Below are 23,284 nucleotides of genomic sequence, written 5' to 3'. Positions count from 1 at the left end.
CTTCACTTTGCAGTTCCTGGAAGGCGAACAGAACTGTGGATGTGAATGTTGTAAAGTGACTTAAAAGTTGACTTAGCCAACTCAGGCTTCAATGCGAGTTGTCACCTTCCAATTCATCAGACCCTCTCCCAAAGTAGTATAGGTTGCAGTGACTGCCAGAAGTCACACCTGCACTGTCCTTGCGGGTGGTAATTCACGTCAGTCGTAGTTTTTGGGTCTTTGCTGGCAACACATCGGCCAATTTAGGGATCAACATATCAAAAAAGCATTGGCAAAGCCAATAAATAGGTCTAGCTTTAAAGGGCCAATGAGGGTGAATACAGACATGCGCTGCATGCACAATCACTGTTTAACATATTAGAATCAGACTTGCAAACTTTTCCAAAGTGAGTTAAAATAGTATCAAAATTGACAAGAACCAAAAGCCAGCCTGACGTCAGTCCAGGAACCATATGACAGGTCATGAGGACGCAAAGATAACAAATGGGGACTGCATGTGGGGTGCGTGACCCCATTCCAGACTTCTATAGTCAAATCCCATGATCGGTCCAGTCCATGCACTTGAGATCAGACTGTGTCATCAGTACAAAAACCTAAGCCCAGACTGTGACGTAGCAACAGCCCCAGACGTCAGACTGACGTCAATCCAGGGTCCAGATATCAGATTGTCACATCACAACCAGCAATCAGAAAGTGACATCCCTCCAGGAACCTGCCCGCAGACAAACTGGCACATCACGGCACCAGACATCTCTGCAGGAGTAAGCCATGGCCTGGACTGACTCACAGTTCTAGACATTCAGAACTTACTCACTACTCCCAGAGCGGTGCCGGTTCCCATGGCAGCACTGGGTGAATCAATTTCCTCCTCTGGAACAGTGCCAGACACAATGACTGCCAACCTGTTCTAAAACTTGGCACTGGGTGATCTCTGCGGGCATGAAATAACGTGTGCGTGCACGCACATGGGCATCTACTTAAGTGGATGTGCATTCCTTTCGAACCCTCGCTGTCCAAGATATATCCCTTGGTGTAATGCCTGCCTGCACGGACCGTGCACGCGAATTAACTGCTTGACCGTGTTAATATGATTTTAGAAAATGTACAAAGCACAAACTAAGACAAGTAACTCATCAAAGCGCTATGTACAAAGAAGCTGCATATAATTAATCAAATATATAATACATGATAAAAGAATAACAATGAAAAGTCGCAGGTAAGGATCAGCAGGCGGATACGGAACTAAAATAAAACACATATGCACAAGAGCGTGCGCAGTTCTGGATAAGAGGGCAAGTGTGCGCAACAGCAAGTGCTTAAGGGTGTACACGGATGAAAGCGCAAAGACACATTAACATTCAAGGATGCGTATGCACACGTATGCAGGTGGTGCTGCAAGTTGTACGTGCGCATTGAAGCGGAGTTCCTACACGTGTCCAGTGTGCCACGCGCTGTTTGCACGCTCCCGGGCACATCTTCGCTAAGGCCCCATGCCTACGTACTTTGGGTTGCAACAAGTCCGTAGGCGTGACTGCGCTCCGAGCTCCACCACTTGCGCAATCCTCCCAATTCCCGTTTATAGCTCCCTGAAGCACCCGCGGCTTCTAACCGGTGTTTAAAATTCCTAATTGCATCTCACTTGTGACTCTTTAGTCACTGCGTACTTGTCACGTGCTCTCCAATTTCTGTCTTTACAGTCCCCTTGAGGGCTCGGGAGTTCCAGTGTACATACAGCTCCTCGAAAGCTGGGCACATTCACGTGTTTCTCTGTGCTACACAGGTCTCGTGCTCACCATTAAAAGGAGGTTTTCAACGCTTACTGAATTCCAGTGTGCTCACCAGGGTCTTTGTTTGCAGTTCCCAAGTGCTCATCCTATTCCGTGTTTACAGCTCCCCCAAAGCTCCCAGTTTCAGTATTTGCACGTTTCCAACACACTCGACAGAAGCAGGATTTTCAGTTCCCAAGTTGTGTGCAGCGCAGGGTAATCTGGCTCCGACTTCCGGTTTGGCCGGCAATGCTTCCGGGTCGTCGCAGGCAGCGCGGCGGCCCGCCCTGCACGGGGAAGGGAGGCAGCTTTCGAGGAGGACAGCACCTGGCCGCGAGCGCGTTCTCGTGCGCGTGACCTTCACAAATCGCCGCGCGCGGCCAGTGCTGTCCTCCTCGAAAGCTGACACGCTAGCTATAGGTCTTTGGCGAGAGCGAGCTTCGCTCGCTTCTAGCCGAGACCTAAAAAATGGACGAGGTGGCGAATGTCTAATTATGTGAAAATCACTGCGGTTGCAAAATCGCATTATCCCAGAGGCCCTGGGTATAATGGCTGTAATGCTTGAGCAGAAATTTGAGTGCAGGGCATTCGAGGAGAACCATACTTTTTACAGCTACATGGATCTGGAGGTTGCTGAACATCATTCCGCATAATAAAACATACCATTTTCAATCATTAATGATTAACTGCAAGGCCCAAGTAGGATGCTTTCTCTAATTCCAGGGGAGGAGGTGGTCCCATAATCTTCTTTCACACTATTTTGCTAAAAAGGTTTTATTTTTAATATTGTGAAAACGGACACTTCTATTTTAGCAAAAACGGACTCAGGTTATATTAGGTTTCTGCTGTTGTTGAATTCAGTCATGTTTGGGGGGTTGCTGGAGGGCCTTGAGAGTGCAAGTGCTTGGACAGGTCAAAGGTGAGGCTAAAAAACAAATATTCTGTGTGTTTTCAGGGTCCGTCACCGTCTGGTAGCTTCATATAATAAAGGGTCAGCTTAAATTAAAATAAATTAACAAGTGCTACTCAGTGGGCAATGGAGTATAGTACATTATTAAACCTCTAGTAGTTAATCCTTAAACGGTCTGTGTGTAACTAGAGAGCCACAGAATTAAATCTTGGTTGGTAAGGTGAGAATAGTGATTTGTGTATTTTTAGTGGTACTAGGTCACAGCCTGTGACAGAAAGCCCTGTGAATATGTAAGTCATTATTAAACTTGCATTACGCACACTATAAAACAAACTGCTACAAAATGTGCAAACCGTTTCACAATAAAATTATGCTTCTATAATAAAGATTTTCGTAATACCCAGACTATACGCAAAGCCATTTTTGTACATAACTCTCCCTTCAACAGCTCCGCAGGGATAGTAAGAGCTATGTAATACAATTACAATTAAAAGCATGCACTTCAGAGCTTAGTTGTCTATTCAGAAACACATTTTCTAGTAAGGTTTTTCAGTACAATTAGTTTGAATAGGGAACTGAAGAACCCCAACATTTTAACTTATTGTCATCTCCCATAAAATGTATCAGGACTACAAATCTGCTAATAAAAAGTCAGCTGTGGGAAAGTCAGAATATTAATTCACAATGTGCCTGCCAGGTAAAATGACAGTTTACAGCAGCAATCTGTAATGCATATTATCAGGTATTTGGGCACTTCTCTCTGTATAAAACACTCATTTTTTTCCATCCAACACATTTCACCCAAATTTATTTTTCAGCCTGCCCACACTACACCGGCTTTTCCTTTTTTTCGGTCAAGCCTAGGCAGTGTGCATGCGCTGTCTGCAAGACCTTGAGTAATCAGTATACGGAGATTAGTCCCGCCTGCTTCTCGCCATTGGTTCAAGCTTACGTTGCTCTTGTTTTCTAGCTCGTTATTTTTTGGTTGTCCCTAGGCATCACTTCCGTTTTATAGAAAGCAGCACCGACCAACTTCAGTTTACTTTTGCTATTGGATGTTTAGGGGGTTGGTTTAGGGACTACTTCCTTTACTGAATCAGTATGGCGCCTAAAACTGCACCTGCTTTCACCTTTGTGCTTGTTTCATTGTGGTAGCCGCTTCATGGGCTGCTCCTTTCATGTATGTTTTTGTATCATCATGGTGCCTGGTGCATGTAAAATTAACCTGCATGGAAGCTGCACTTAATTTTGTAGCACGGCGGCCACTTAATTTAAGACACAGGGCGCCGCACTTTATGTTCTACCATGGCGCCGCTTACTTTTATATGCAGGGGGGCCAGGCATGATGATTTAGCCCAGTGCCCACTTTCACAATTAAACACAGCACCCGCTAAATGTATTATGTATAGGTGCCGCACTTCCTGTTGTAACACTGCGGCCTTGACACGCAGCCCAGCTTAGGAGCCGCAGCTAGCTGCCCTGAGAGCAGGGCGAACGTGGCAGGCTCTTTTGCCAGGGCTGCTCGGATAACTGTAGCTCAAGAGCACCGGCAGAGATAGCAGGGCATTTCTGGGCATAAGGGTAGCGAAGGCGGAAGCGCAATCATCATGCTGGAGGATGTCCGAGGAACCACGCACAGGAAACAGCTTCCTGCAGGTAAAGTTCCACTGGCACCCGTTTCATGGGTATATTTGTATCATTATGGCGGCTGCTTCACGGGCTGCCGTTTATATGTTTCATTAAGGCAGCGGCTTTACGGCCGCCATGCGCATAAATGTAACCTGCACGGGCGCTGCACTTAATGTAGTTGTAGCACAGTGCCGGGTTAATTGAATATGCGGGTGTACCGTGCTTTGATGTAGTCTGCGCCCACTTTCATCATTATTTATTTATATCATGCAACCTGGCCCTCTTAGAGCCTCATTGTAACACGGCACCCGTGGCACGCAGTCCAGCTTCGGAGCTGCAGCCAGTTGCCCAGAGGGCAGGGTGAAAGCGGAATGCTCATCTGCCAAGGCCAGATAATCGCAGCTCAGAACACAGACAGAGATAACAGTGCAGTTCAGGGCATAAGGGTAGCACAGGCAGAGGAGCAAAGGTACTCCATAAAGTAATGCAGGCACCAGCTGATTGATGAGGCTCACACTGCGGCCTCCACTGTTAGCTGGGCCCGGTACCGCTCCCCTCGCTCACTTCACATTGCAAGGAGTGTTGCATACTCTGTACAGCCATGAGCACACTGCCTCAGGATGCTGGAGGATGTCCCGAGGAACACCAGACAGGAAGCAGCTTTCTGCAGGTAAAGTTCCACTGGTTGACAAAAATTAGAGTGTGACTCAGTACTCAAGTAAGCAGTAAGCAAACTTAACACTCTTCTACTGCAACACATGTTAAAGAGCAGTGCATGCTGGTTCCCATCACTGTGCGGAAACAGCATCTATAATATGATGCGATATCTTTACTCATTAACTGTAGTGATTTGGCAATAGCAGCTTCATTGCATCCTGGTAGTTAATTTTTCCAATGCTTGCACGCATGTAGTGCAATGCATCAAAATCGAATTTTGAAATATTTAGATCTGTGCTTTTCAGGAGAATATGTGGAATAAATAGCTAAAACTAGCAATGAGATAAATACAGGCCCAATGGAACTGCCCATTAATAGTACATGCCTTTACTGCAGTCTCTGTTGGCATCCTTCTGGAAGTAGCTCAAGTGGCTGTTGTCAGTATTTGAAAGATGGCCACTGCACCTTGTGAGAGATTAGCCTACTCCTGCCCCCGACAAAAGGAACGTTTAGTGAAGCAGAGAGGAGAGAGTGTCTGTTGAGGCCATATTGGACATCAGCTTGGTTAGTATGATTCTCTCCCACAGGCCGCATCCATAACACCTTTGAGGTCATTGCAGCCTCATACTGTCGGAGGTATTGGGCTGTTAGCTGTTGAGCCAGACTGGCTTAGTGTGCATATTTAGGGTCAGTCCTCTCTAAACACCGAATTCCTGGTGATGTATAAACAACTGCACTATGGGAGCAAAGACAAGCTAAGCGATTCCACACACACAGAAATACTATAATTTTGCTTGCCACCGTTACAACTTTGGAGCAGTTGAGGACTTGTGACGGGATCACACAGAAATGTGAGTACGGTTAGATGCCAACTGCTAAGCAGAATGAGATATAAAAGCTCATAATGGAGTATTGCGTGCACTTATTCCTTACATAATTACTCCAAAATGTAAAAAAAAAAAACAATTTACAATACCTGTAGCTTTTACTTTTACAAGTGCAAGACCTATTGCATTCTATATGCTTGTTCTTGCTACCTACTGGCATTCAACACCTCCTCCCGGATAGTATATCCTGCCCAGACTTCCCCTTTTTTTCTTTCTACTTACTGGAATTCAACACCTCCTCCTCGATAGTAAGCGCTATGTAAATATATTTGCAATTAGAAGCACGCACTTCAGAGCTCGTCCAGGGATTCAATGAAAGTCAGCACCAAGCATTCTTTACATCTACAAATTGCCCTTTACACTTTCATATTAACACATAGCACACATTTCCAGTCCTTTCAGGCAAGAAGGCAAACCTTGCCTAGCTGTCTGACCAGCTCCGGTTTCACAGCACAAGAGAACACTTACTGAATGGTATTGAAGCTTGAAGTATTTTAATTTCAAAATGACCTGTCCAGGGACGGTTTTCTTTTTCGAGAGTCCAGGCGGAAGTGAGCCTCGGGAATGAGAGACCCCCCCTTCCCATGATTCCAGGGCCCCCATGGGGGTCACTCCCCACAGATTGAAGACCTCTGTTTTAGGGTCAAGGCAGTGGAGCCATTAGCCCTCCTTGGAGGGATGTGGTGGTATATAGAAAACAGACATGGTAGTGTATTGCCCTATACAAATGAACAGACTACCATGAGCAGGAATATCGTTTTTGTCCAGAGGACTAATTCATTTAGGAAGAAAGATGTAAATCGCAGTGCTACGTACACAGCCTGGAGCTCACTCATTTATGTAGTCTATGTTATGGTGATGAGGAAGGCCGTCTTGATAGTGAGCACAGAGTGTAACAGTAAATGGATTTGAAAGGAGTATACATCAGGTAAGTGAGTACCAAATTACGGTTGCACAGTGGCATCACAGTGTGTTCGCAGAAATATTGGTATCAGCCCACTCAACCAAAAAAAAATCACTTCAGGTGACTTGAAGAGGGATGGCTGATCTGGTAAACGTAAGAAGCCCCAAATAGCTGAAAAGTTATCCTTAAGTGATGCCACTGCGAGGACTTGTTGGGCTAAGGACAAACAAAACAGGAGAGATTTAGATAACTGTAGTCAGAGGTTGCATGTGTCTGGAGGAAACCAAGCATTAACTTCTCCTGGCATCCTGCATAAAGAGATTTTGTGGATGCACACCTGGCTGCCAAAATAATGCCAACCACTTTGGAAGGAAGATAGAAAGTAATCAGTTGTTGCTGTTCAATCTCCAAGCATGAAGATGTAAATTGTGCAGGATCAGTGCAAGACTTGACCCTGATGCTGCAACAGGAGATAACCCCAAAGAGGCAGGCAAATTGGAGGCCAAATGCTTATGGCCAGAAATTCTGAGCACCACACTCTCCTCATCCACCCCAGAGTCTCTTGATCGTTTTCAGTACTCTGGGCAGAATGGCAGAAAGCATTGCTGGCAAAAGGAGTCTCAGAGGGAGTGAGGACTACCTTAGGAACTCCAACACCCAAAAGTTTTGACATGGCATGTTCTCTGAAGTGGTGATTAGATAAACCTAGAGCTCTTCCTGTTGTTGAAAGGTGCTCCGCGCCACTTTCGTATGCAACTGGCATTCGTGATCTGCTAGGCAATGTTGGATGAGATCCTGTCAGGTGTTGGGCCGTCACGGATATGCCTTCCACTTTTAGACATGCAAGGCCTTTTGACAGAACTCATGACCTCACACCAGCCAGTTTGTTGGATTACAACATGGCGGTCATGTCTGCGAGTATCTTCACCAGTACCCCCTTCATGTTCAGGAGAAATGTCTTCAGTGCCAAACGATTTGCCCACAACCCCAACAAGATGATGTGGAGGAGAGCCTTAACCAGTGTCCTCTGATATCTACCTTTCCAAGATGACTTCCCCAACCCAGCAATGATGCATCTGTTATGAACATTAGCTCTAAGTAGGATACGGAAAGAGGTCTGCTGCCAGGCCAATCACGTTTGAACAGCCACCATTGCAGACTTTTCGCAGTCTCCTTCGGCACCTTAATGGAGTCCAATGGGCGGCCTTGGTGTTGAGCCCACTAGAGTTCAGAGCCCAAATATGCCACCTGGCATGGTGCACAAGCAGTAGACAGGAGTTTAAGAGATACTCTCACCTAGACCCAAGTCAAGGGTTGAACCATCGTAATCACAGCACGAATTCCCTGGACTTATTGAGGCCTAAGGATGGCTTGGCACATTGATGGAAACCCCAAATATTATGTCAACAGGAAGGCTGCCATCTGGAGATGGCTTATGACAGTTTGATGAGAACCAGTCTTCCGTACTCAGTTACCGAGATAAGGGAATTCTGGTATTCCCAACCTCCGCTGACAGGCTGCAACCATCAATTCTTAGTAAAAACCAGAGGAGCCAAAAGGAAGCACGGAGAACTGAAAATCAGAACAGGGATGTGAAATGTGCATCATGCAAGCTGAGAGCCATCATCCAGCCGCCGGGATCTGGGGCAGAACAAACTTGGTCTAGGGTGAGCTTTCTGAACTTATTATTCTGCAGGAAAAAAAAATCAGAGGCAAAGATCTGGGATAAGGAAAAATATGGCTAGAGCAAAAGCCTCTGTCCTTCTTCAGAATTTGAAAATCACTGGACTAGCAACTAGTCCTGATCTGATTCCAACACCCTCTATTGCTCCCTGAGCCAAGACAGCCACAGTCTGAACTTCTCCTCAGAGTATGGAAAAATGGTCTGTCTGGAGGCATTAGGGTGTGAGGGGCATATGCAGAGAATAGGACAGGAAGGATGGAGAGGAGTCGTGTTTCATGATCTGTAGCACCCATTGGTCTACTGTAATGCTCCACCAGCTAGGAAAGTAAAAGTTGACTCGACCTTCAAATCAATGTGGTTTTGCTGCAGGGGAAGGGGTTGGGGCCTGGCTAGTGCGTTGCCCCTGGGGGCCTGAACAATGTCAGCCAGCTCTCCAACCTCTCCCTTGAAATGGCTGGGGGGCCTGCTGAGGCAGGTATTGGTGCTGCCTCTGCTGATTTCCCTATCGAAACCTCAAAAGGGGCGCTGCTGCAGTAGTTAGCTGTGTCCAAGTCAGAATGGACGGTATATTTCATAGCATATTATTGGTCAAGGATCACATTTTGTAGCTTTTGTCCGACATCCTCCGTGATAACTGACAAGATGTCAGGCACTCTGTACCACAAGGTGTGTGAATACCATACCTGGAGGTATTGACTGACTGCAAGGCAAGGCTGACACTGGAAAATAATTGTTTCGCTAAATTTTCCATCCTCTTGGATTCCCAGTCAGATGGAGTATTAAGGAATGAGTTCAGGTTGAGCAGCTGGACCAGATTTTCCGGGGAAGGATGCTGGAATAAGAAATCTGGGTCTGCAGGAGCGGGCCCGTGGTGTCTTGACACTGGTCTATCTACCACAGGGCAAGATCGTGGTTTTGCCCAGGTACCCACCAGTATATCAGTGAGTGCCTCATTAAAAGGGAACAGAGGTTCTTGGGTAGTGGCTGTGGGGTTGTGGCTTCTTCTTTTATGTTGTTGGTTTGTTTTGCCCTCTTGCATGGGCAGTGTTCGATCCAATAATTTCTGCTGCCATTCTTATGACATTTTCAAAAGAGCCAGGTTCTTCAGTAGACATAGGTTTTGAAAAAGTCAGGCTAATGTCAGAGGAAGTGTCCAACCCACGGGAATCTTGAAGGTCCTCAAAAATATGAGGCTCTTCATAAATATCATTAATGTTATCATCCGCCTAACATTTTTCTAGGTTTGAGAAACTGTATTGACATTGTCCAGGGGTGGGTTGAGCTTCCGAATTCCATAAAACCTTTGGATCAGAGTCAAATATCGGTAGCAGCATTGAGACTTGGGCCGGTGGTACTGTTCTCGGCATCGCAAATAGAGTCGGATGTTGCGCTGGGGAGGGAGCTGGTGGCACCATGCTCATTACAAGGGCTAACCTCAACTGGAGGTCAAATGACGTGGTCAAAACAGATTCCACAGCGGGCCTCTGAGAGGATGCCATCTTGAATCCTTGGAGCCTGAAGGCACTCCAGTTGGATTCATATGGATACCAATAATGATGGTAATGACATCCTTCAGATGTTGAATCTCGTCTGCTGTGGCTATCCACTGAGGCAGGAGGTCCAGTTGAGGCAGGAGGTCCAGTGGAGCCACTTTGGGAGCCCGGCCCATGGAGTGGCTCGGGGATGAGAGGTACCCAGGCTGTTGCATGCCTCCGAGGGGTGCAAGTCGCGTGATGTCAGCAAGCCATGTTTGGACTTCTTGTGACTCACCAGAACTCCTGACCCTCAATGTAGCGCCGTCTCGAGAGTAGCCTGGGAATGGGAACACATTTGCACACCAGATTTCGCCTGATACTGCTTCCACAACTTCTTCTGGAGTTCGAATACAGAGAACTTGGCTTCACAGTTTTAAAATGCTTCGGATTCATTTTCATGCAACGAGAGAATCACTTCCATTCGGAGTGAGATGCTGAGGCACAACAGGGAGATGTATTCAGTGGACGACACTGATATTTGTTGGTGACCATCCTAAAACTGCTTGAAACCTATTGTTAAAGAAACTATATCTGCACACTGTTTATGAATTTGGATGGTTTTCTTGATGGAAAAATATCTATCAAAGACAGCACTGTTTGCTCCGGATCCAAATAGGAAGGTGCTTAAAGAATAGAACTGACCTCAGCACAAAGAGGTGGCGTTTATATGGGGGTCCTGACATCATATATTGAGAGAACTATCGGAGTGGAACTCCGGCAGCTGCTGACACACTGCTGAAAAGTTTCCTGATCCCATCTAGCACCTGGGGAAATTCACAAGGTGAAGAATCTGAAGCTAGAAGTCTCTACCAGAACATTAACTTTTTTAATTATTTAGCCTACAGCAAAGACAGGAGAAAATCATTGACTTGAGCTTACTTATTTTTTTTTATTTTTTTTATTTAAGAGGTTTTATATAGCGCTGGCTGGACCCAGGAGTATCAGAGCGCTTTACAAGGTGTTTCCATACAGGTACAGTGTGTATAAGCACAGACAACGGAATAATAAAAGAACAAGTCCACATAGGATACATGACATCTAGATAAAAAAGTAAAAACAATTGCTAGACACTATGAGTCATACAAAATAGCGGTCACAGTTTGGCGGGAAGCCTCACTTAGGTATACAAAAACATGCAAGAGAACTGACGGTCATGAGGAGGGGAGGTAAGGTGATCAGATAGAAGGAAAGGGAGTTGGCCAGGCGGGTGGTCACAAGTCATATGCAGAGCAGATAGGTGGGGTGATGCAGAGGGGCGAGGCTATCGGGGAGGGATTAGAAACCCCAGCATTTATTAAGGAGAAGAAGTTTGAGTTCTTTTTTGAAGCTGGGGTAGGACTGGTTACAGCGGAGGTCTTTAGGGAGGGCATTCCAAATAAGTGGGGCATTGCCGGAAAAGGAGCGTGACTGAGTGGAATTCTTTTTCTGAAGGGGGGGGGGATAAGTAGGAGGGTGTTGGAGCTTCTCAGTGATCGCGTGCAGCCTGCTTTGGTCAGTTTATTGGAGAGGTATGTCGGTGTGTTTTGGTGGAGGATTTTGTGCGTAATGCAGGCGGTTTTATATGTGGATCTACCTTCAATGGAGAGCCATTTAAGGGATTTAAGGGCGGGAGAGATGTGGTCAAAACGTTTACAGTGCGTGATAAGCCTAGCCGCGAGGTTGAGCACAGATTTAAGAGGTGCCAGGTGGGTTTTGGGAATTCCGGTGAGAATGGCATTGCCGTAATCAATGCGCGATAGAGCAAGCGATTGGACTGCCAGTTTAAAGTCATCAATTGGGATGAAGGGCTTAATTTTCTTAAGGTTACGGAGGGTAAGGAGGGCTCCTTTGGCAGAGTTGTTGATGTGAACGTTGAGAGTTAGGCGGTTGTCAAGGGAGATGCCCAAGGATTTGACTGAGGTGGCTAGGGACAGGGAGCAGTTGAGGGCGTTAAGGTCTGTGATCCACTTTTGAATGGGGAGCTGGTTGTTTTTTGGGGAGAAAAGAATAATTTCAGGTTTTTTTGGGTTAAGTTTCAGATGGTTCGAGTGGAACCAGGCTTGAATTTTGATGAGGGTGTTGTTGAGGTGGAAGATGTCAGCATGGGTTTTTATCTTATGGTAGAGTTGTGTATCGTCAGCGTGGAGGTGATAGTTAATCCCTGCTTGTTTGAGAATGAGGGTGAGAGGTTCCATGAAGAGGTTAAAGAGAGAGGGAGATAGTATGGATCCTTGTGGAACTCCTAGAGAGATGGGGGAGGGGTTCGAAAGGCAATTGTGGATTTTAATTTGCTGAGCGCGGTGCTGCAGGTATGAGACAAACCAATTAGGAGTCATGCCATTAAGGCCGAATCGTTCTTTAAGGACTTTGAGAAGAACAGAGTGGTTAACGGTATCGAAGGCTGCGGAGAGATCAAGGAGGATCAGTAGGCTAGATTCGCCATGAGATCAAGGAGGATCAGTAGGCTAGATTCGCCATTGTCGAGGGAGTGGTGAATGTCATCTATAATGTTAAGCATGGCGGTTTCGGTGCTGCAGCCTTTCCTGAAGCCAGATTGAAGAGGGTCAAGTAAGTTAAAAAAGTTCAATGTGTCTGTCAAGCTGAAAAAGGACACATTTTTCAAGGGCTTTCGAGAGGAGGGGCAAGTTGGAGATAGGACGGAGGTTGTTGAGGTCATTAGGGTCAGCCGTAGGGTTTTTAAGAATGGGGGTGATTTGTCCCAGTTGAAGGGAGGTGGGGACACATACCCTCAAAATGGTCCACATCGAGTTAAATCAAAAGTTCTTCTATTTCAATGATGATCACAGTCTAACCACATTTCACTACCTTGATCATTCCCAAAGGCAATTACTCCCATATTGGAGAAAATAAGTCAGTTCTGGATGCCTCCACTTGGTGGCTGAAGTCAACTGCTTAATTTCCCTTATGAATGCTCTACCTAGCCTTGTACATCATTAAGGATGATCAGAATTGGAAACAGCACTAGGCCAGGACGTTTTCGGTTTTCCATAGGATCCCCAATGCTATCTTATTCTTTTCAACGCCTAATTCAAGGACCAGTCTGCCTTTCATTTGATCACATTTTAAGGGTTCAAGTTTACATGTATGTCAATGATTCCCATACTCAGAGTAATTTAAGCAGCAGCATGGGCAGTGCAGCTCAGAACTTCATACTCAATTGTGAACTTGGACAAAATGTCATTATCTAACTTTAAAGTAGCAAGTCAGATTATCTTGGAAAAAACAAAAACTCTGGCCTTGCTTATTTCAAGAACCCCAGAGGCAGGCACCACTTATATACTACAACAAACAACAAATTTACCTGAGTGTATGACAACTTTTAAAACATTCTAAATACACCAGATAGACAGACAAATATATTTAATGTTATTTACCATTTTGTTTTCTGGTTGCTGAATGAACTCTTTCAGTTGCTTCACAGTAGCCAGTCTCCGATCTCTGTCGTCTTCCCGGGCAATCCTCCGAAGAAGGTTGGACAGTCGAGACTCGTCAGAATAAGACAACGATCGATCTGGGAGAAAAAACACATTTGCACATTGTTAGACCTAGGTTTTTCTAGACTACATAGGGTAGCCTGGCACAGAGCAGCATCAGCTAAACCCCCTCGAGGCTTTGTGTAGTGCTTACAATCTCACCCACAGTAACCCAGTGAATGACCAACCAAAATAATGACACCACACCAGTTTAGAAAAATACCGGTTCCTTTTATAAAATTCTTTGATGTATCTTTCTTTTCTTTAGAGCCGGGTTTCAGTTTCAGATCATTTAACCTTATCACATTCAATTATTGGTTCATCGCAAAATTCATTTGGCAATTTCAGTATTTCTCTACCCCCAAGTATGAAGGTCACGTTGAGAAATCCCTACAACTTAGAGTTGCAATCTCTTACATTCCCCATCTATTCGGGTTGATAATTAAACAGGCTTCTTTACAATAAATCATATCTGGTACATTACATTTCGCCAGGTGCAGCTCCCCCCGCACAGCTTCATACAATCACGATTAGGCTCTGGTGCGAGTAGTTGAATTACTGGAGAAGACAAGCAAGATATTACATCCCTGAAGAACAGCTCTCAACACCCTACGAACTTATTAAACCACTGAGCCCATCAGAGTAAACACAGGTGCTGCCAGTTTTTCGGATATCGTGTCCTCCACCCTCCAGGATGTTCACCACCAATCACCTTTTGTTCCCCCAGAACTCTCTGGTGATCCCCACTTGGTTCGCTACCTCCCGTTTCCCTGAAGCCCCTCGGCTTCCAGCTTACTCTCCCTCACAAGTTCCGTTATGGGCAGGTAGTTTCTCACATGGATCACCCCCTCACTGAGAGGATTGTCTCGGGTTTGCTATATCTCCTAAATGAGTGTCACACAGGTAATTTGCTGTCTCCTTACGTGTCCCCGGTTGTTCAGCTACTTGGGGTAAGTTCCGGCAGGGGCTCGTTTGCTCCTCCCCGCCCGACCACTCTCCCACGCTTACTTGTGGTGTCTTGGCTTCTCTGCCCACTTGTGCTGCGTTATACGAGTGTCGGCGGCCACTGTCTCTCCCTTGAGCCGCAGCTCCGTTAGCGCTGCCTCAGTCCGCCGCTTTGAGCCGCTTCCTGATCCTCGCAGACGCTCTCCTCAGGCACGAAGGCCCCGCCCCCGTCCGGCCTCCTCCTGCAGTCTCCCCGCCTCTTCCGACGCTACCTCAGGTTCCTCCGGATGGCAACACGGTTCAGCTGGGCTCTTCCTCCTCTTCCGATCCCACGACAGGGATCCCACACGGCAGTGGCGCTTCCTTCGGGTAAGGTCAACAGCCGGTTCCGCCGCTTCTCTTCACAATGTGGACTCCGGGCTCATGTGCTGCAGTCGCGGCAGTTTTAACTCCTTGACCCCTGATTCCTTTACCATTCAGAGTGTCACTGTGTCCAGGTTCGCTTCCACTGCACACGTGCCTTCAGGGCAGGACTTCACAGGTCACTTGAGAGCCACGCTGCGAGAGTCACTGATGGTTATAAAACTTGCCACGGAGTCTTCTGTTTCTTAATATGGTTGCTGTGGCAGTGGGGTTTGGTCAGCCTATGAGGGGTCACTTCCCAGTAGAGCAACAGCCGGCCCCAAAGGTCGATCTTGTCACTACTAGTGTGATATCCTCCTCCTCAAGTCGCCTCTCTCCGCACTGGTCAGTTCCAATATTGTCCCAAAATGGCTCCCTGGTCACTGGCCTTTTATAGGCTGGCCTCAGACCCCTGGAAGCTACTAGTTGGTTCTGGAACCTTCCTCATGCTAGCCTATGTGTCTGCCACCCTTAGGTGACCGTTATGGCAGTTAGTAGCCACCATTTTAGGAATCATGTTCTAATAGTTGCTTTCTGTGAGGAAAACTAGGCCTTGGTAAAACAATAGGCCCAAGAAACACCTAGCCCCCACGAGAACACTGGAAAAATTCTGGTGGACATTAAAAAAAAAGAAAATACATAACCGGAATGCCAAAGGGGACAAAATAAATAATAATTGTGAGGGAACTCACAGGGGCAGACAGGTCTAACACACATGATGCTGCATTCATCTGTAAAAAGGCAAAACTCCCTATGAGCACTGCAGAAACATATTTCATGATACTTTGGCTATGTCCCCCCTAACATTTGACCAGGCTGTCCACCAGTGCTTTCTGGGAAATGCCAATACACAGGAAACACAAATGGTATGAATTTCTTTCTCCTGCACAACGCAAACACTTTCACAGCCAACAGTTGATTTTAAATTGCCCTAATTACAACAGAAAAATGTTTTGTTTAATGTTAAAAAACGAAATTGCATTACATCAACGGCATGATTAGATTAGTTTGGCATCAAAATGCAAGACTTCTGAACAAATAAATGCTACGTTTCTGCAAAGTTAAACGTTTTGAAAGCAGAAAAGTAAGAGTTCTGATACTGGAACATACCAAGTTGGCAGGCACCACTGCACTCTTAAGGCAGTAGTAATAGAACAAGCTTCTTGTGAATTGATGGCACATGGACTTTAAGGGGGTTATAGAAACACAAATACATTTGTAGTTTTCAGGAAAGTCCCGCCTGCTCCCTTTTCCCTAATCACCAAATCAGGGTGGGTCAGAATCAGACATGGCATTAAAAAATGCATGATGTAAAAGCTGGACTAATAGCAAGTGCTTGCTTAGAAGCCTAGTTCTACTAAGGGTCCCTTATTATGAAATGCATTGATGTATAAGAATCAGTCAACAAAAACAAAGATAATAAGAGCAAATCTCCACAGTGAACATGGGATGCTTCTTAACAGTGTGCAGTGCGCACACAAGGACATATCTGGTATTTGTCTGTTCTGTTTGGCATTTGTAGGTTTGACTTTGAATTGTGTATCTGCATATGTCCGTTCTTATGTATGCACATGTTTTCTTGTATCCAACTGAAAGCACTAATACGGTGGCTGCTTACCCTCAAAACTCGAGTCCTCGGTTGCTTTTGTTCTGTTTCAGGGAAGACTTGGACTGGCACTACGGGTTGGACTGTTCCCCTTGGAACAGGGTCAATTCTGATTTGCATATGGCTGGAACCAATCTGAGGTAGCATGCTGGCCAGAAATGGTGAACTGGAATGCGCCAGAGTAATTGCCAATGGTTGAGATTAGTTCAAGCATTCCATCCATCACCTTGCTTTGGTTGCCCAATTGTGACCCGTTTGCCCAGACGTGGGTCCCCTGCTCACTGGGCCACTGGAACCAAGCACTACCTAGCTAATGAGCTAATGCTAGTTTTTTGCCTCCGATTGCACTGAGGCCTGCGAACCTGACCTCCGTATCAGTATAGGTCTGACTGATTCATCCATAGCTGGCATAAGTTACCTTACTTATAAGTTCCTAGAATATGGAACCAGGAATACCCAGGGCCTGTAAGCCCAAGTGTGTACCTCGTACACTGCAGCACTTATTGTGTGACCAAGAGTTTCACAAAGCAAAGCAAGACTCCCAGCCTGTTATTGCTGGCTGGCACAGCAGAGTTGGAACTGCTAACTCGATTTTGCCATTTAAACTAATGACAAAGCCAAGACCTTCCGTTTTAACATATTTACAAGTCCCAGCTAAGGTAGACCTATCGAGCCCAAGGCAGGGTGCTATAAATTAAACGGTAGAACAAGTGGGCTATGTGTTCTTACGGTAAAACTCCCCAAAAGGAAACTTTTTACTTACCCTGTAAGAAGCGGTTTGTGAGATTAAGTGCTGTAGATTAACATGATGCAAATACTTCAGCCATCTAGTGTTGGGCTCAGACATGTGCAACTTGCTTTTCTTTTAAGTCTTCAAGTCACAAGACATCATGACCCCACCTATTAGTGATCGTGTGCGTGGGCATCAGCTTCACTGTTAGATTTTTTTTCCCCGCACTTAGGGCAAAATGTGGAAATGAAGCACAGAGAATACAGAAACAAGCATTGGCAAAGCAAACAGGTCTCGCCTTTTGATTGCTTTACCTGTCCTTATCGCTTTGCTAATGAGTTATGCTGCTGCAGTTTCTATTGGCAAAAATCAAAATCAAATGCTTGTTGTTGGCAGACGAGGAACAGCATTGGCTAAAAGGAAAACACGCCACTGCAGTATGATGACATTTAGTTTTGCATGCATAACCCAGCAGGCCTACATATGCATCAATGAGCTGGCCTTTTTTTCCTCATTCTTTAACATTTAATTAACCATCTTAAAATGCAGACGCCAGACTTGGAGTGGAAATTAAAAACAAATATGCTTGAAAACTCGTTAAAGAAAAAAAAAGTTGCCCAGTAGCAATTAGAACTGGCCAAGTACAGAAGTAAGATTAACAAGCCCACCAAAAAAATCAAACGAGAAATGAAAGCGATTGAGAGCGATTGCGAGCTACAAAATAAAGAAAAGCCCGCAGGTGGTGCGCGCGCGCCACTGCGAGCATATGTTGTGAATTATCGCGGCTGTCAAGGCGCGATAAATTAAATACATATGGCCTCTGGTGCGCGTAACAGACACCAATAGGCCATAGGTGGAGCTACACGACCGCGTATGGCCTATTGCGTGTTCTGTTTAAAAACAGCACGCACGCAAAGGCCAATGAAAATGGACCTTGGAAATGCACACGCACGAGCTATGTGGAATTTCAAGGTCCATTTTCAAAACGCCGGGAATAGGACTCTCGTTGCGCAACACTGCATACGCAGTGTACGCAGAGCCCGAGCCCTAAAAAGAGAAACTAGTTTGTGGGCAGTCCTTACTGACATCAATGCAGGCGGTTTTACTTTGTGGCAGATGCAAACACAGGTCTTGGCCAGTCAAGCTCTGAGGCCACAAGGAAGGGGATGAAGGACAAAGGAAGGGCCTGTGAAAACCTAGCTATATTTTTGTGGGAGACTAAAGTTTCTCGGGTGGTGTGATAGATATTACATGCAGGTGCCGACTCAAACATAAAGAAACAGCAGGAAGTAAAGCAGAGTGCTGGTTTGAAGGGGGTTTGTTCCAGGGGTAGGGGAGGGGTTATGCAGTTTATCTTGGAGAGGGGGTGGGAGCCGGAGTGATTTTGTGCTCACCTGCCTGACAACAGAAACAGAGGATAGGCGAGAATTTTTGTACACAAGTGAAGAGGAGAAAGCCATGGTGAAAAAGTGACAGACAATTTAATAAGTAGAGAAGGAGAAGTCAACCAGAGAGGAGGAAGAAAAGAGAAAAAGCAACATGGGGAGGAAGTGAAGAGGGGAAAGACTGCTGAAGTGAAATGGAAACGAGTGGAGGAAAGAGGGAAGAGCCAGAAAGAAAGAAGGGGTGACAGGAGAAACCAAATGAGCTGAGCTAGGAGAGCAATGGGAGGAAATAAACACAAGAAAGACTAAAAGAACAGTGGTAAGAAACAAGTACAAAGTAATGAATGAGCGTGAAGAGTGAGAAAGGAAACAGATTAGGAAGGGGGCTCGGCAAAAAATGTTGGCATGTCAAACAGCATTTCAGTGTGTGCTTATAATGTACAGTTGAGCAACTCTGGAATGGAACAAAAAATTATTTGGCTGCAGTCACAAGGTATGACTGCCTGCTGCGCTAGGATTTGAACATTGACCTTTTCACACAAAGGAAACTGAAGAACAAAAGTAATTAAATGGATTGATGGGTTTACATAGCACGAGGGCATCAGTAGGCACAGAGAGCTCATACAAAGTGGTGCCATAAAGGCATGCATCACAATCAGGTAGGATGCAATGTCATAAAGCTTTTTTATCTTTAAGTTTATTAGCACTACAGCAATCCTTGATGAACTCCTGTTGCGTGAAGGAGTTTGGATCAACAAGACCACAGAGGACGAAAAGCCAACTTTCCGAACACACAACAGAAACAAGAGAAAAAAATATAGTACACTTAAACCTGTGTTAGACGGGGACCTGGAGGGTCGGCCGAGCACAGTGATCGCACAGACAGGTAACTTCCCCCCCACAGATGGACACCACACAAAGTTCAGGGTAACACCTTTTATAGGCACTTCTGGTAGTAGAGTGGTACGATACAAGGCAATCAGGACACGAGGATCCTCTCAATTCTAGTCTCTAGTAAGGGAAGGGGGTAGCGGGACAGTCTTGGTACCCACGGGTACGGAGGTGTAACGGTGATAGCTCACAATCCTCGAGCTCGGTGTTCGGATGGGTCAGACCGCGGCAGCGCCGGCAGGTCCCGAAGAGGTCGTAGGTGGCAACGGGCCGCGGCAGCGCCAGCAGGTCCCAACGAGGATGAAGGTTACAACGGACCGCGGCAGCGCCAGCAGGTCCCACGAGAATGCAGGTTGCAACGGGCCGCGGCAGCGCCAGCAGGTCCCACGAGGATGAAGGTTACTACGGGCCGCGGCAGCGCCAGCAGGTCCCAACGAGGATGAAGGTTGCAGAGGGCCGCGGCAGCGCCAGCAGGTCCCACGAGGATGAAGGTTGCAGAGGGCCGCGGCAGCGCCAGCAGGCAGGACAATAGTTCACAAGGCAGGGCTGTGGCAGCGCCAGCAGTCCGTCAAGGATGAGTTCGTCGCGGTGTCTCTCGACTCCAGGATACAACTGCCTTCCTGTCCTGGGGCTGCCTCAGTTATAGGTCTGGCGCCCTTTGATGTCCGGACCCTCGCTCTTGGAGGTCGGGAGGTCTGGGATGAGGGAGTCCAGACACCCAGCAGGGGGGTGGAGCCAGCGCCCGAGGAGGCTGGGGGTGCTCGGCACCTGGCGGGGGAGAGCCATCGACACTTCTTACTCCCATTGACCTGCCAAGTGGTCCGTTCACCTCCTGGGTGGAGGGTGGTGCCGGGATGTCGGGGCCTGGCCAGGCCCAGGCTTGGGGTCGGCCTGAGGCCGCGCGGTGCCGTGTCCAAGATGGCGGCTGGGCCGGGCAAGGGTGCTGACGGTGGCCCGGGCCCTGTCCTGCGGGGAGGGAGCAAGCCCTTCAGGTGGCCTGTCCAACATGCGTCCCCCCCAGCTGAAGGCGGGGAGAGTCACCCATCTTCTTGGGGACTTTCCTCGTCGAGGCGGAAAAAGCGGGACAGGCCATCCGCGTTGGCGTGGTCTGGGCCAGGGCGATGCTCCACAGTGAAGTCCATCCCCTGCAGGGAGATGGACCATCGCAACAGTTTGGGGTTCTCCCCCCGCATCTGCATGAGCCATTGCAGGGGCCGATGATCTGTCTGTACCCGGAAATGGGTTCCGAAGAGGTACGGCCGGAGCTTCTTGAGGGCCCATACCACTGCGAAGGCCTCTCGCTCAATGGTGCTCCAGCGCTGTTCTCGGGGCAGTAGGCGTCTGCTGATGAAGGCCACTGGTTGGTCCACTCCTTCGGGGTTCAGTTGGGAGAGGACGGCCCCAATACCATGGTCGGAGGCATCGGTCTGCACGATGAACTCGCGGCTGTAGTCGGGGGCCTGGAGCACAGGAGCGGTGCACATGGCGGCCTTCAGCGTCTCGAAGGCTGCTTGACAGTCGGGCGTCCAGTTGACTCTCTTTGGGCTGTTCTTGGACGTGAGTTCCGTGAGGGGCCCCACAATGCTGCCATAGTCCTTCACAAACCGCCGGTAGTATCCGGTGAGCCCCAGGAAGGCTCGGACCTCTGTTTGTGTCTCGGGGGGTTGCCAGGACCGGATGGCAGCTACCTTGAGTTGGAGGGGGGCCACCAGACCGCTCCCCACTTGGTGTCCGAGGTAGGTCACGGACCCCTGGCCGATTTGGCACTTGCTGGCCTTTATGGTGAGGCCGGCCTGTTGGAGGGCCTGCAGGACCGCTCGGAGGTGGTGGAGGTGGTCTGCCCAGTGGCGGCTGTATACTGCGATGTCGTCCAGGTAGGCGGCGCTGAATTCTTCGAGGCCCGCTGTAGGAAGGTAGATCCCTGACTATGGTTGCCCCCAACTTTTTGCCTGGTGTTTTGCTGGTTTTCTGACTTAGTTGACCTGGGGCCCTGCTATTCAGGACCCCAGGCCTACTGCTCTCTCTGTAAAATGGATTCCATGTACCTTAGGTACATATCTAAATTGGATACTGAGTCACCTTACCAGTCCCTGTACAGTGTACCTTAGGTACCCAGGGCATAGGTGTACCCAGGGCCTACCAGGGGCTGCAGCATGTATTATGCCACCCCTGGCTGGCCATCCAAATCTGACACAACTGGCTGCTTGACAGCTGGGGCAAGGTGGTGTAATCACCCTTTGCTTTAGATATAGTATACCTATATCTAACCCTAAAATGGACACACAGATCTCCTATCAGTCACTCCTATGGCAGGCCTTAACAATCCTGAAGGCAGAGTGCTTGGAATCGTGTGAGATGGTGCTCTGGCATGAGCTGAGCCTGTCTGCGGCTTTCGGGATCCATCCCTTAGCCGTTTCCATGATATCGCATACCATATACTCTTAAGTGCATTATAATCCTCGCGGTTATGTGCCAACTCTGGTATCGCTTTATCAAAACATGTCGAGTAAGGTGTCATACGAATTGGAATACTAACCCCTCGCCAATTCTGGCGACGGGGTTAGCATTCCACCCTTCTAGAGGGACACGACATGTATGTAACCCCTAACCCCGGTTACAGTCAAACAGAGCCTCAGCTCCACAAAATGGATGCTGCCACCGAGACACAAGTCTGCCCTCCTGCTGCTGGGAGTCCTCCCAGAGCAGGAGATAAGGACAAAGGGTTTCCTGCCAGGGGCGGTGCCAGCACCGTCCCAGACAGGGTTTTGTGTATTGTAGGTAGGCAGGGCTTTAGAGGAAGGTGACTGCACGTGGCACCCCGGTGCTCACTGTGCATAGGCTGGCTGGAACCAGTTCCAGGGTCACTCCAGACCCTGTGCTGGGGAAAAGCCCGCCAAGGAAGTGGGTGTAACCACCCCCCTCCTAGTCCCACCCATAGGGCAGGACTTAGTCGCGTGCCAGCCCCTTTTTACAGGATAAAGGTAGGAACTGGCCCCCTTCCAAATCAGATCATCTTTGAATCCTGAAACTACTTTCTGCGAAAGGAACTCAAGACTTCTTCCTAAGATTTCTCCCTTGTGACTAAGGAGTAGTCACCCTGCATCCGCAGGCACCATCTAAGAACACTGCGGTCTGCTGCAAGTCCTTCCTCCGGAATCCGACTGCCCAGCTCGACGAGAACCGTCTTCCCTGGCACCTCTGACCTCTACCCACCTCTACAGCCCAGCTGAGAACCGTGGGTGCGACGAGACCTCAAGGGACCGGCCATCTGCAAGACTGCACGACTTCTTTCCAGCAAGCCCGCCGAGTGAATTCCTGGTGAGTGCTTTGGGGTCCGAGAAGCCCCCACCCTGAGCAGCTCCAGCACCGAAGAGCAGCCCCCCAGCATCTCCACGATCTGCGTGGGGCCCTTCTGCTTTTTACTGCTCACCGCGTTGTTTGGCTACTAGCCCGCTGGCTTGTGGCCTTCCTGACGACGCCCGACGACATTTCTGCTGCTGGTCTGGTTGCTCCAGACTGGCCCTTGCTTCCCTCCATCAGAGAAGTACCCTGGACCCTCCTGGTCCACCCAAGACGCCATTTTAGGTCCACCGCGTGGGCCTTGCATTTGCCAAGACTTGTTGCCCAATCCTGGGTCCAGCGACGTCGACAGCAAGAACCTTCGTGGGACAGCTCGCACCTCCATCCTGGTCGCCGACAACGCCTCCTGGTCCGAGAGACTGCAGAGCCCAGCAGCGCCCACTCACCTGACTGCGGTGACTTCGCCCGGTGCCATCCTGGTGCCCACTTAATCACTGGCTAGTGATTCAAGAACTTGGTCCCCTCTGCTTTCAGGTTTTCTTCTTCCTTGATCCAGGCTTGGATCCATCGAACTTTTCTT

At 47.9% G+C, this 23,284-nt stretch overlaps 1 protein-coding gene across 1 annotated transcript in view; it reads right to left on the bottom strand.

The window, feature by feature from the left end:
- Window positions 1-23,284, bottom strand: part of SMG1 (SMG1 nonsense mediated mRNA decay associated PI3K related kinase) — a 1,634,890-nt gene that overhangs the window by 1,415,517 nt on the left and 196,089 nt on the right. Inside the window, exon 4 of the mRNA XM_078665250.1 lies at window positions 13,347-13,483. Within this exon, the coding sequence (XP_078521376.1) occupies window positions 13,347-13,483 (137 nt within the window). The remainder of the gene's footprint in view (window positions 1-13,346; window positions 13,484-23,284) is intronic.

The sequence above is a fragment of the Lissotriton helveticus genome, chromosome 10 (genome assembly GCF_964261635.1).
Source record: "Lissotriton helveticus chromosome 10, aLisHel1.1, whole genome shotgun sequence".
Lineage (NCBI taxonomy): Eukaryota > Metazoa > Chordata > Amphibia > Caudata > Salamandridae > Lissotriton > Lissotriton helveticus.
This window is presented reverse-complemented; position numbering and strand designations above follow the sequence as displayed.